Consider the following 12,848-nt stretch of genomic DNA (forward strand, 5'->3'; position numbering starts at 1 on the left):
TGGGGGTGACAGGGATGGAAGCGTGGACTCGTGCCCCATCCGGCTGGGATGCCCGTGACTCCCGCATCTGCTTTCTTCCCTGGTGTTCCCTGCCAATCTCCTGCTTTCTCAGCTCCTTTTCATGGTAATAAGTGCCATGGTGGTCCTGGACATAAACAGCCATCAGGCAGACCTGTCAACATTGGCTTTACGCCCTGAAGTCACAGCCCTTGTTTCCTGGCAGAACTCTCTCTCCCGCCCCAGTCATTCTGGTTCCCCGATGCCCCCCATCCGGAGCCATTCTTGTGTCGTGAGAAGCCCTGACTGTGCTCACACCCAGCAGGTCACAAAGGACTGTGACCACTGCCAAGGCGGAGCTGAGCAGAGCAGGGCAGGGAGGGCATGGCTGTTCGGTAATGGTGGTCACTGGTATGGAGGTTGTGTTTCGGGACATAAAAGGGATAACCTCACAGAAAGCAAATGAGAAACATAAGTAGCTCTTGAGGTAATATGTATGAGCAGGAAACGGTGGAATAAAAAAAAGGCGTGGCATTCAGACGTGGGGTCTTTCTTTTTCTTACTGTCTTCCTGTCTTCTGTGGCCAGGGAGACCATATTAATAAGGAATAGTTGAAAAGAGTGGAAAGGACACTACAGAAGAGGAGGAGTCTTCCACATTTATGTCTGCTCTGTGGATTGCTCTGTGACCTTTGGAAAGAAAAGCTCTTCACCTGCTCACATGAGTGAGATTTTGCCCAAGTTCCCTTCTTCACTCAGCAAACACCCATGGGAGAATGCTAATCTCAGGGACTCCATTAGTTAACATAGATTAAAAAAAAAATTACTCACCTTTGTACCCACGTGTTGGGAGATATTCTAAAAGACTCTGCTGAATAGAAAATGGTAGTAGTGGTGCTTGTGAACGGGTATTGGTTTTTACACTGTTCGCCCAGAACGCCAAGAGCTCTGTCTCTATGTAGTGTCCCACTGCACCGTGATGTGACTCTGTTGGGTGTAGACAGTGCTGGGGTCCCCATTTCACAGATGACAAATCTGAGTTGAGAGAGGTTAATATGCCCCAGGTCGCCCCAAAATAAAATGGCAGAGGGCGTGTCAGCCTGGGCGTGCCGGACTCCAAAACCTGTGGCTCGCAATGCTGCATTTTAGAGCAAGATGGAGACAGGCAGGGAGCTTTGCCACCACTTACGCATGTCCACCACAGCCATGGTTCCTGAGCCACATGAAGAACACCAGTACTTAGGGGCCTGGGTGGCTCAGTGGGTCGAGCATCTGCCTTCGGCTCGGGTCATGATCTCCGGGTCCTGGGATCGAACCCCGCATCGGGCTCTCTGTTCAGCGGGGAGCCTGCTTCCCCCTCTGCCCTTCAACCCGGCTTGTGCGTGCGTGTGCTTGCTCTCTCTCTCTCTCTCGCCAATAAATAAATACAATCTTTAAAAAAAAGAAAGAAAGAAAGAAAGAACACCAGTACTTGGCCACAAGTCCCCAGGGGGATCCTATTCTGCACGTCCTAAGCCGGCCTTTACTCCTTCCTTGCTGTGTGACTGTGAGGCGCCATATCTCCTTTTCTCTAGTGTTGAATTTAGAAGATAAATAGAAGGGCTGAACCATCTTTGAGATGTCTTACAGCTCAGACATTTGAGAGATGAGTCCTCGGTGAACTGCAGGCCCAAATCGATGACCCGCGGTCTTCCATTCATGCCCGTGCAAAGAGCCATTCACCAGGGAACAGAAGCCGTCACTCGCCATGTGGCACCAGGCAGGCCCCATGGGGTGAAGAAACCCTGAAAAATGGCCAGGAGAAAAATGAGGGTGTACGGGTACTGTCTTCCTGAGGGACTGAGGAAGCAGAGGCTTCTAGAATAGTCTCGAGAGACATGTCTTTGAGGTCCTTGCTTTTTGTTGTTGCCTTGGGTCAGCTGAGGAGGACAAGCCCTTTCTTCTGTGTAGTTTAAGGAAGAAGGTAGTGGTCCTGGAGCCCGGGACTAACTATGCTGCCTCCTGGCTTTGTGACCCTGAGCAAGTAATGTCACCTCTTTCGTTTTCCTGATCTGGAAAAAGGAACCCTAATAGTTTCTAAGTCACAAGCTTGCCGTTGGGATTAAATGACAGAAGCCAGTGTCCTTCAGCTTAGTTTGTCATTCTTAGTAAGGGTTCAGTAGAAGGTAGCTGGTGTGATTTCCAGTAGTTCTGTCCCAGCCAAAAGAGTGGTCCGAGGGTGGCCTTTTTGAATCTAAATAACTTTTGCCAAATCAGTTCAGCATTCACACTGTGGGTCAGATTCTGGGTGCTTCTCTCTTGGCGACATTCAGGAAAAGGTGACGTTTGGTTTCTAGCACACTTCTGTGACTGCTACAGATTTCATGCGTACTTTCACTTCCGTAATTATCTGCTGGCTGCCTCTAGCGTGGAGGGCAGTACATAAACCCGTGTGAGTGGCAGCCCCTGTCTTTTTCCTACGTGGCAAGTCCACGTGGTTTTCCAGCCCCCACACGGAGCCACGTTGGGCGTTCTGATCCCCCAGGCTACGTCCTTGTGCTCTCATGCTGGCTTGGGTGGGAGAGTGTGTGCCAGCTGGTTTCGCCTCTCCTGATCCTATGATTCTCCCGCATACTGACTTCATTCATCCCCGGCATTGGCAAAGGCTGTCCTGGACCCTGGCTGCCAGCCTCGCATCCTTGCTGCCAGCCTGCTTTTCAGGCGAGACTTGACATTTAAGGACTTACACATCGCACCGACCAAGAACCCTCAGATAGGGAGCCAATAAATCGCCCCCGTGAGGTGATGCGCTGAATTTAACTGTCATATCTTAGGGACTCACATCGATGCAGAAGTCAGTGCCTGGAAAAGGCTGGAAATGATCAGATGAAAATTTCCCTCAGCATATAAGAGCTGCAACCTGTGTTTATTTGATTATCAAAATGACAACTTCTTTAGGAAATCCTTAAAGACCCACTAATGAACCTGTTAGATATGAAAATTTCCACAAGCAGCTGCTTCTCTTCATTGGTGAGTTAGAAGGCATGAAATGAAAAGTGGTTTTCATGATTAGTTACCTTGAGAATTTCCTTATCACTTTTAGATCTTAATTTCAGGCAGATTATATGCGCGGTGAGTCAGGCTGAAGTATTGCATCCTTTTTCCCAAGTTGGTTCCGTTCAAATCCCCAAATAAGAAAAAAGCACATAGGAATAGGTGGGAGGCAGCTAATCTAGATGTTAACCAGATTTTAAGGCATCAGAATTTCTTTTTAAAGATTTTATTTAGAGAGAGAGAGAGAGGAGGGGCAGAGAGAGGGGGAGAGAGAATATCTTTAAGCAGACTGTGCACTGAGTACAGAGACCTACATGGGATTCGATCCTAGGACCCTGAGACCATGACCTAAGTTGAAACCAAGAGTCGGATCCTCAACACACTGAGCCGCCCAGGCGCCCTAAGATACCGGATTTGGAAACTACTTCGTCCATTTCATTTCACGAGAAACAGATGTTGGTTGCACAGGTAGTGCCCTTCAGATGAATTATTATCCGTGATGATGGTGATCATTCCACTGTTTTCCTTGTGCTGTTATTGTTCTCCACAGACGTCTGTCTGCTTGTGCTGGAATCACGGCGGGGAGAGGCATGTAGAAAGCACTGTGGTTATACCAGTTCGGAAACACCAGTTGTCTCTGATCCTGGTACCTCTCTCTATGGTTATTGGGATGATTAAATGAGACAGTGCAGGTCTTAGAGCAGTGCCTGGCCCATGGATGAATGTGAGAATGCTAGAATGTGCCTTTTCTAGTTCTGCTTTTCCTTTTAGACTGTCCCTCTGATGCCATGGCCGATTACTGAATGGCTATTTCCATCAACTCTCTTTCTCCCCCTTCATATTAAAGGATAGCTCGTTTGTACTGCTTATATATTGAACTGACTGTCCCTATGGGTGGATTTGCTATAAGTTTACCCATGTTCCTGTGTTTACAGGTAGGCCTGTTTCTTCACCCTCCTGAAGCCCCTGTTTGAACCCATGCATCCAGGTCTTCTGAGTTCTGTTTCCCACAAATAAAGACATCCTTGACTCCGAGGGCTGTTTCCCCATCCCTGTAAATGTCATCACTATCCAGTTAGTCATACTGCAAACCTGGGAGTCCTTCCTGAGTCTGCCTCCTCCCTGTACCCCTGCAGCTGATCCAGCATTTCTCCCTCAAAAAAAGTATGTCTTAAATCCACCAACTTCCCCCACCCCAACACTCTGCACCCTCTTTAGAATCACTATCGCCAGGGTGCCTGGTGGCTCAGCTGATTAAGCATCATGGTCTCAGTGTTGTGAGATCAAGCCCTAGGTCAGGTTCTGCACTGAACCTGGACCCTGCTTAAAATTCTCTCTCTTCCTCGCTGTCTGCCCCTCCCCCTTCTCTTTTCCTCTAGGGGGAAAAAAAAAAAAGAATCACCATCTCCTCTTGCCTGGACCTGTGCAGTAGCTTCCTACTGTTGTTGTGTTGTCTCCATTCTTGCTGTATTCCCATCCGATGTCCACTCAGCAGTCAAGGTAGAATTTTTGCAGCAAACATCAGACCATATTTGCCCAGATTTAAAACTCAGTAGTGATATTCCAAATCCAAGTATACTATTATGACCTGTGAGTTCTGTGTGATCTGGCCCTGGGGGGAAGCCTCAGGAGCCCTCCTACAACCATTGCAGCTGGCTTCCCCCAGAGCACTCCTCTCCATTGCCAAGCGGGCGTTTATTTTTGTCAACACGTGGTCAGTGTTGGTCTCCGTCACTGGCCTGGAAGCTCCATGAGGGTGGGGCACAGTCAGCTTTGCTTATCACTGTGTTGCCAGCCCTTCACATATATCTTGAAACTTAGTAGGCACAGATATGTTTATTGAGTGAACAAAGGAATTCATCCCAAATTCAAATTATGCCCCTTTGTTACCTGTCAAAGTTAAGTTTCTAAATACTAAAATTAGTCACTAACAGTAGAGATTTTTCTGTATGCAAGTCATTAGACCACTGGTTTGTAGGAGTATTTCTAGGAGCTTCATTCTATTTTTTTTTTAAGGATTTTATCTATAGATTTGAGAGAGAGAGAGAGCACAAGCAGGAGGAGGGGCAGATAGAGAGGGAGAAGCTGACTCCCTGCTGAGCAGGGAGCCCGATGTGGGGCTCGATCCCAAGACTCTGTGATCATGACCGAAATGGAAGATGGATGCTTAACCAATGAGCTGCCCAGGTACCCCTAGGAGCTTCATTCCAAAAACCTTCCAGAATTATGTCCCAAGGCTTTATATGCGTGAAAGTGCTATAGGTTGAAAGATGGTTATTTTTGTTCTGGTATGAATATTTAAATTGGTCTCCTTCCTTCTACAGTGTATAATCTATTAAGATTTCCAGGGGCCTCTGGGTGGCGCAGTCGGTTGAGCGTCCGACTCTTGGTTTCATCTCAGGTCTTGATCTCTGGGTCGTGAGATCGAGGCTTATATCAGGCTCCATGCTCAGCGTAGAGTCTGCTTAAGACTTTCTCTCCGTTTCCCTCTGCTGCCCTTCCCCCAACTTCCCTCTCACAAATAAATAAATAAATAACTCTTTTTAAAAAAAAGATTTCCAGAATGACAACTCCAAATCGTAATACTCTCATAAGACGGAGCTCAAAGGCAGCCAGCAATGTTTCCATTTCCCGAAGTAAAAAGTCACAACCAAACCTATTAATATACATATTGCAAAATCATCTACTAGCTGCTATTGAAATGTTTGTAATGATTTGTGCTTATTAGAGAAAGATGTCTGGCACATTTATGAATTATAGAACTTTGAACGTGCTTGGTAATAGCAGTTGGATTAATATTCAGCTCCGTGTTTTATAGGGCGCTATTTATCTATGAGGTACAAAAGGGCACTTCGGTAATTTATGTTAACAAAATCACAGAGTTAGTGAGGGAAATGAGAAATATTAAATAGAAGGAAATGACACTTGAAATCTGTTTTCATTGCATTTTCACATTTTGTTCTTCATTCTTAAACTCATTTCCCTCTAAAAGTCAAGAACGTTATATTGGGAAATAATGTGTCTTGAAAACCTGAGCCAGCAAGCTTATGATCCAAGTGGTAATGACTTCTGTAATCGCTAATGAGGCAAATGGACGTTGAATGTCTCAGTGCACTCATTGGGGCCAGCCTCTTGCCTGTTCCACAAGAAGCTGTCATATCAAATTTTTGTCCTGACTCCATGGGCACTTTGATTCCTAAACCTTTCTGAGAAACCTAATCTGAAATCAAAGTCAAGTTTCTTAGATGTGGTCAGACAAGGTCACATTTAAAACAGTTCAGTGAACTTGTAGATCAAAGTTGAAAGGTAATGCCTCCCTCCCCAGATTGGCACAGACTTACCTGCTCGCTTACCTTTCAGTTTCTAACGTGGCTTTTTCACCTCCTTCCCCAACCAACTGGGAAAATGAGAGTTTATCCTCTGAAAAATGGTCAAAGAGTTCCTTTAAATCATTTAATTAGGAAATTGGACGCAGTTGTATTTTGGAAATGTACCTTTATCCAAATCAGTGAATCACAAGGCATTTTGTGGAAGAAATATCTTGATCAGAGATTGCGTAAGGCGAGATGAGCAACAGGAATCCTTACGAATTCATAGTGGGACTTAAAATCAGAATTTCATGGTAATTTCTGGTTCATTGGCTTTATTTTTTGCCTGAAGGGTCAGGATTTGCCCACACTCTTGAGTGACCCAAAATACTATGCAGGATTGCTGCTGTAATGCTACAGACATTTTTTCCCCCTAATGCCACCTTCTTGCCATGCGGAACCTTGAGATATTACCTAAAATGGCTCTAGAAAAGGGGGGATGGTGACTCGTGTTAGATATGATCTTAACATCTCACAACTCAGGTTTTTATCAAACTCCATGTGATTTAAAAACAAAAACAAAAACAGAAAACCACAACAACAACCTTGCCATTGCTTTATATTTCAGTGTTCTGTCTCTTGTGGTCGAGGGCATAAGCAACGAAATGTTTACTGCATGGCAAAGGATGGAAGCCATTTAGAAAGTGATTACTGTAAACACCTTGCTAAGCCAAATGGGCTCAGAAAGTGCAGAGGAGGACGATGCCCCAAATGGAAGGCTGGCGCCTGGAGTCAGGTGAGCGATGCTTCTCCTTACGACTGCTTCCTTCTTCCCTTCCGCCATGTGGCCAACACCAGCGTGGTGGCTGTGTTTCTCTGCACAGTTTCGGTTTTGCAGAGGGGAGCTTGGGGCCGACGGGGAAGGGAACACTCTTTATGTGAGCGTACTTGCTAGCTGGGAGACCTGGGGCCGGTGGATTCAGCCCTTGGTGCCTTGCAGAATGCCTCCAGCAGGGTGGTTGTTGAGGATGAATTCTAAGTAGTAGTGGTTGTAGGTGTCAGACCTCTGGCCCAGGGTGGCCCTTCAGGACGCCTTCGCTGCTGGTGTGTTTTAATCCTCTCCACCACTTAAACAACAACTAACTCAGACTGCTGTAAGCTTGACTCTGATCACCTGGCAGGAATTGGGTCGGGATTGAGATGCTTACAGCACTAGCCGCCACTATGAAGGAAGGATTAGTGACTAGGTCTCTGCCCCTTTCCTTCTGCACAACAGAGGTGGGGGACAGAAGGAGAAGTGCTCTCTCATTTTCTAGCTACGCGACCTTGGGTGATCTGTTTAACCTTCCCGAGCCTACTTCATAGAGCTCTTGTGAGGATTTAATGCCATAATGAATGCCGAGTGCTTAGTTCAGAGGTCTTAAATCTAAGAGGCCCTCAAGAGAAATATTTTCTTTGGATGAATGTGATGTGTCTCTCGGACGGGGAAGGGAGGGGGTGGTAAGTTCCCAAGAAAGCAATTACAGTCACACTCCACTAATTCTAAACATTTGGTAATCTAGACAGGAGCTGGGTGAGAGAATTTCCCTGTTGTATTTAGCCAGGAACTTTTCCGAAGCTTCTGTTTACCTATAAACAACTGATGTGTGAACCAAAGTCTCTCACACATCAGCCTTGAGGCTGATCTCTTCACGCTACACTCGCACATCCTCTCAGCATGGTTGAAGGTGCTTGCCTAAAAATAATAAGGTGCGGTTTTGTATATTCTGTCTTTCATGCTGCTCTTCCTCTCCGTTGCTTGGCCTCTTTGAGCTTTCACTGAATTTGTGGTTCTCCAGTGCAGCCGAGAATTACCAGTGCTCTTAAGAATCAATAGAAAAGTAGGTTCCAAGTTGGAAGGTTCCAGATTTGGTTCTTTCAGAGCCTGGATCTTGAGTCCCTGGAGCCTCAGAGAAGCTCCGGATGACTGTGTTAACGTGGGGAGGAGTCAGGAATTCTCCATCTCACCATGACTAATGGAAAATTCCTCTAGAAATGTGAATTTTTCTTAAATGCTCTGAGCTGGCATCATTGTCCCACATGGCGTTCTCCCCACCCCCTGCCATATGCCCCTTCACAGAAATGCAAGACATGCATCATTCCCTAGAAGAGTAGCCTCATTCTTCTTAAGGCCTCTCTCATAACGATCATGTGTTCTTGTTTCTGTTTTAATTCAACAGTCAAAGCTTCGGGGTCCAACCAGAGCCAGTTCTTCCTCTGACTTCCCTAAGCGATCAGATTTCAAGGCAGTGTTTCATATTGGTCATCCTTAATGGCTTGTCTAAGTGACTGCTGTCATCTGTAACTCCCAGCCCTCTTATTTGGAGAGCTATTCAATTCATGTATAAGCCCGCAGCTAACATTATTGAAGATACGGCACTAATTAGCTTGTCCTCTTGTAGACTTTCATGCTCTGTTGCTTTTCTTTATGTTCCTTGGCCTCTACTTATCTATTTGCATCATGCCCTGAATATTAAGTTTGGAGCATGGAAATGATGCTCATTTTATAGGCCAGTTTATTCAATATAGAGATGATGAAAAGAATCTTTCACTCTTTATTGGTAAACACAGTGAGTTTTAATCCAGTATTCTGAGATCTTGTTGGGAAGTCTAAAATTGCTTACAAAGCCGGGATGATTAGGTTTGAACCCTGGCGGGGTTTTTTTTGAACATAAGGTAATAGGATTATCAGAATGCCTCCCTAGAAAAGACTGCACCTGTTCAAAATGATTGCCTAAAACAGTCTAGTCACCTTTGTAGAAAATGCAAGTAAACACAGTTATGTAATGGTCTGTGGCCAGCTTTGTAATGCCCTGATTTGATTTGTAGAAATTAATTATAAAAGCAGGCAAAACAAGGTGCTGCATGGGAAAAATCTGATTTATGCAATTTAGAAGTATGCCTGAAAATAATCAGATGCAGTGGTTAATGGAGATAGTCTGCATGGTTAAAGATTATTGGCTTACTAATGATCCATTGGTAAACAGAAATAACCCTAAGGCAATGATATTGAAGCAAGAGTAATGATTATCCATTTGCAACAATGTTGAGAAGATTTTATATCTATCTGGTCCTTCTGTTTTCTGCTGATACAATATTCTAGTCATCTCCTGTTCTAGGTAGGAAGAAGAATTAGGGCCATTTCTCATCATGTCGAAATGTCTGAGGATAATAGGACGTATAGAATATTGGGCTGTGTTGATTTTCATAGTCTCACCCTCGAAATTGGTGCTTTGAGATTTAAAGTGGAATGTTTCATTTCTACATCTTTTGAAAATCTTGAATTTGTCAAGGAAATCTTTCCAATAAAAGGAAAGCTTATTTTGGAAAACATCCTCACTAAAATTTTAAAGCATTTTTTTTAGAAGTTCCACATTCAGTTTGTTTAGATGCTTTGGATCAAGAGATAAGGGATGCCCATGAAATTTTAAGTCAAAAATCGGCATCACATTCTTGATCCAGTTTTGAAAAATGCAAAGGCTTTGGAGTCCAATGATATAGAATCATTCCACAGTAAAAATTGTTTAATCCATTTGTATAGAAAGGCTTAAAAAAAAATGAAGGTCAGAAATCAAAAGAATAAGTGATCAGATTAAAATAAAAGTAACACTTCGTCATTGCTTGTCGATCATGAATTCACTCGGTCAATTCATTTCTCGGTCCTAAGGTGCATGTCTTTTTCACACTTGAAACCCTGTATGCTCAGAACAGGTCTAACAACCAATGGAATGCCATGATTTAATTAAATTAGCCCTTTTTTCCCTTAGTGATACAAAACACAATGCTTTGTCTTGCCATCGGTGGTGTCTTCAATGGAGGGAAATAATTAAATTTTAAAAACCCTTCAGTGCTAATACCAAAATGGGAGCTGGCGAATTGCATGATGAATCCACCAGCCGTTTTAGGTTAGAACTTTTCATGTAAATTACAGCTTGGTTGTGGCGTCTGATTCTGAAGTATTCTGCTGATGTTTCATGCAGAAACATGGCGAATGTGTAGCTGGTGTCCTTTGAGAAATCAAGGAAACCATATGCACCTTATGCACATAGTCAGTGATGAGAAAGAGAGTCGCTTATGTACTCTCCATTATTTCGTTTGTATTTGAACTGTAAGCATTGATGTTGAATTGTTTGAATACAGGCCTCTCACCCACACTTTTGCTGACGTAGTATAGAAGACTGCATCCTATTAGCACCATATTTTAAAACTGGAAGCCAAATTCTAATCCAGAGTAGCCATGGCCCATTGCCTAGGGCAGAATTCACTTTGACTGCTTTATGTTTTTGTCTTTGCTGGAGTTGATTATCTCTGTTGTTTGCCATCTTTGTGCAGGGTGTCTCTAAAAGACTTATTAGGAACTATAAAAGATACATTCTGTCAAGTGCTTAGCATGCAGCTCAGCTCTCAGGGGTGATTTTATACTCTTGGGACACTTGGCAATGTCTAGAGACAGTCCTGGTTGTCACAAGTGGGTGGAGGAGGGGAGATATGACTGCCATTAAATGGATAGAGTCCAGGGAAGCTGCTAAACTTCCTACAGTGGCTATAGGACAGCTCCAAACAATAGAGAATTATTAGGTGGAGACACCCCAGTATGGAGTCTGGCACATAGTAAGTGCTAAGTTAAAAGGTCGCTATTATTGTTGGGACTCTTATTATTTATTAAAGTTGGTTCATATAGTTGTTTCTCAAGCTAGTCCCTCCTCTAAATAACATCACCACCATAATTTCAACAGTAATACTGGAGAAAAGTATGTAAAATACTTTCCAGTTTTCAGTTATATATATGATTCCCCACACATCAGAAGTTACAAAGAGATTCTTTTTATCTGTGGAAATAAACGTCGAGGTCCCCCTATAAGTTGGGGATTCTGCACGGCAGGGAGGACAGAGAGATGAAACATAGTTCCCCGTTCAGTAGTTCAGAACTAAAAACATCTCCTTTCAAACCTGCACATTCCACAGTGGAATGATGGCAGGGGGAAATCCATTAACAGAGACTGCTCAACCTTTTTCCGCTAGGCACTAAGTAGAAGATGTACTAAATAGCACAGGAAGCATTGAGCACACACACGTGCACACACCACCACACCCTCACCATGTCCAGGGTCATGCAGAGATCTCTCTAATGCTCCCTGATTTATTCATGGGCTTTCCATACAAACCTCAGAGAATTCACCAAGCAAGCATGGCCAGCTCTGTATGCAAATTGTTGCCTCCCTTGAGACAGCACAGGAAGAAAGTCCAACACAGAGAACTAACTAACTCTGACTCAGTGTACTTGCTTTTGAACAAAGATGACCGTAGATAGGGTAGTCAGAAAGGCAAACTTTAGACTTTATGTGCACTTAAGTCATGGCAAAACTTTCCTTCTTTCCACGCTGGCTTTGACATTATAAAAATAACAATTTTTAGCCTATCACTAAACCTTCCTCTGTCTTTATTTGCCTTTTGAGAAATTGTTGAACACTGGAGGAAGTGATTTTTGGTTAATGTTGGGTACTTAAGGCTCTTAATACGTTGCCTTCGTTGAACCATAAGTAAATTACTCAGTAACACTAGCATCAAAAAGAGGTCTCATTTATTTAGAGCTTGAAGAGTACAGACTCTGAAAAGTCTTTAACGTTTGTTCCATTTTCTTTAGGTTATTAAAACATTGTGAGATTTTGAATATATATCAGCCCTATGCTGTGCTCAAACTTGTCTACCTAATTATTCTTAGTCTTTCTTTGTATTTCCATTTCGATACACTCTTCTGGGAGTGTCCAGAGATATTCATGTGTAAGTGTGTATACATATATATACTTATATATATATACCCAAAGGGTTTTTTAGTTGTCGGTGTTTGTTGTCAATGATGATGATGTTGGAACCTGTCTGTCATTCACGTAGTGACTCCCCCAAGTTACAGTTCATTCATTTCCAGGGTAATCAATGGGAAATATTATACATGTAGCTCCCATGAACATTAAATGGTCAATCTCTGTAGACAAGGCCATCACTTGTCTTTAGGAACCCTCCCATTCCACCCAGGACATAATGACTTTAAAAGTCTGGTTTCTTCTGGGTCACAGACTCATTCAATCCAATTAATACAATTAAACCCAAACAATAGTAGCTGTGTTGCCTCAAAATATTTCCTTCTCTTCAGCTAGCTTTGATGTGAACGTTCAAGCTCTTGCCCAGCATAGACCCATCTGAAATGATATGATTTCCCGAGCTGCCCCCTAAATAGTATCAGCTCTTTTCTTAAAACCTGAAATGAAAATAAAATTAATATTCAGCAGAATCCATTGGGTGTGCTTCTCGCTAGTAAATTCCCATTAACCTCAGAGCGAGACGAATCCTGCTGCAGGTTAATTGGACAAGGATGCTTTTCTAATTGAAAAGATCGTGATTCTATTCTTTAAGACTTCATCTCAGAAATGCAGCCGTAATGTACATTAAGTTTGTTTTCTCAATGCCAGACAAA

General features: G+C 43.5%; 1 protein-coding gene across 1 annotated transcript in view; it reads left to right on the top strand.

Annotated features, from left to right (window-relative positions):
• ADAMTS9 (ADAM metallopeptidase with thrombospondin type 1 motif 9) overlaps positions 1-12,848 on the top strand; it is a 163,929-nt gene that overhangs the window by 105,528 nt on the left and 45,553 nt on the right. The window contains exon 29 of the mRNA XM_080809055.1: positions 6,966-7,133. Within this exon, the coding sequence (XP_080665181.1) occupies positions 6,966-7,133 (168 nt within the window). The remainder of the gene's footprint in view (positions 1-6,965; positions 7,134-12,848) is intronic.

This window comes from Martes martes (genome assembly GCF_963455335.1).
Source record: "Martes martes genome assembly, chromosome: 1".
NCBI classification, from domain to species: Eukaryota; Metazoa; Chordata; class Mammalia; order Carnivora; family Mustelidae; genus Martes; species Martes martes.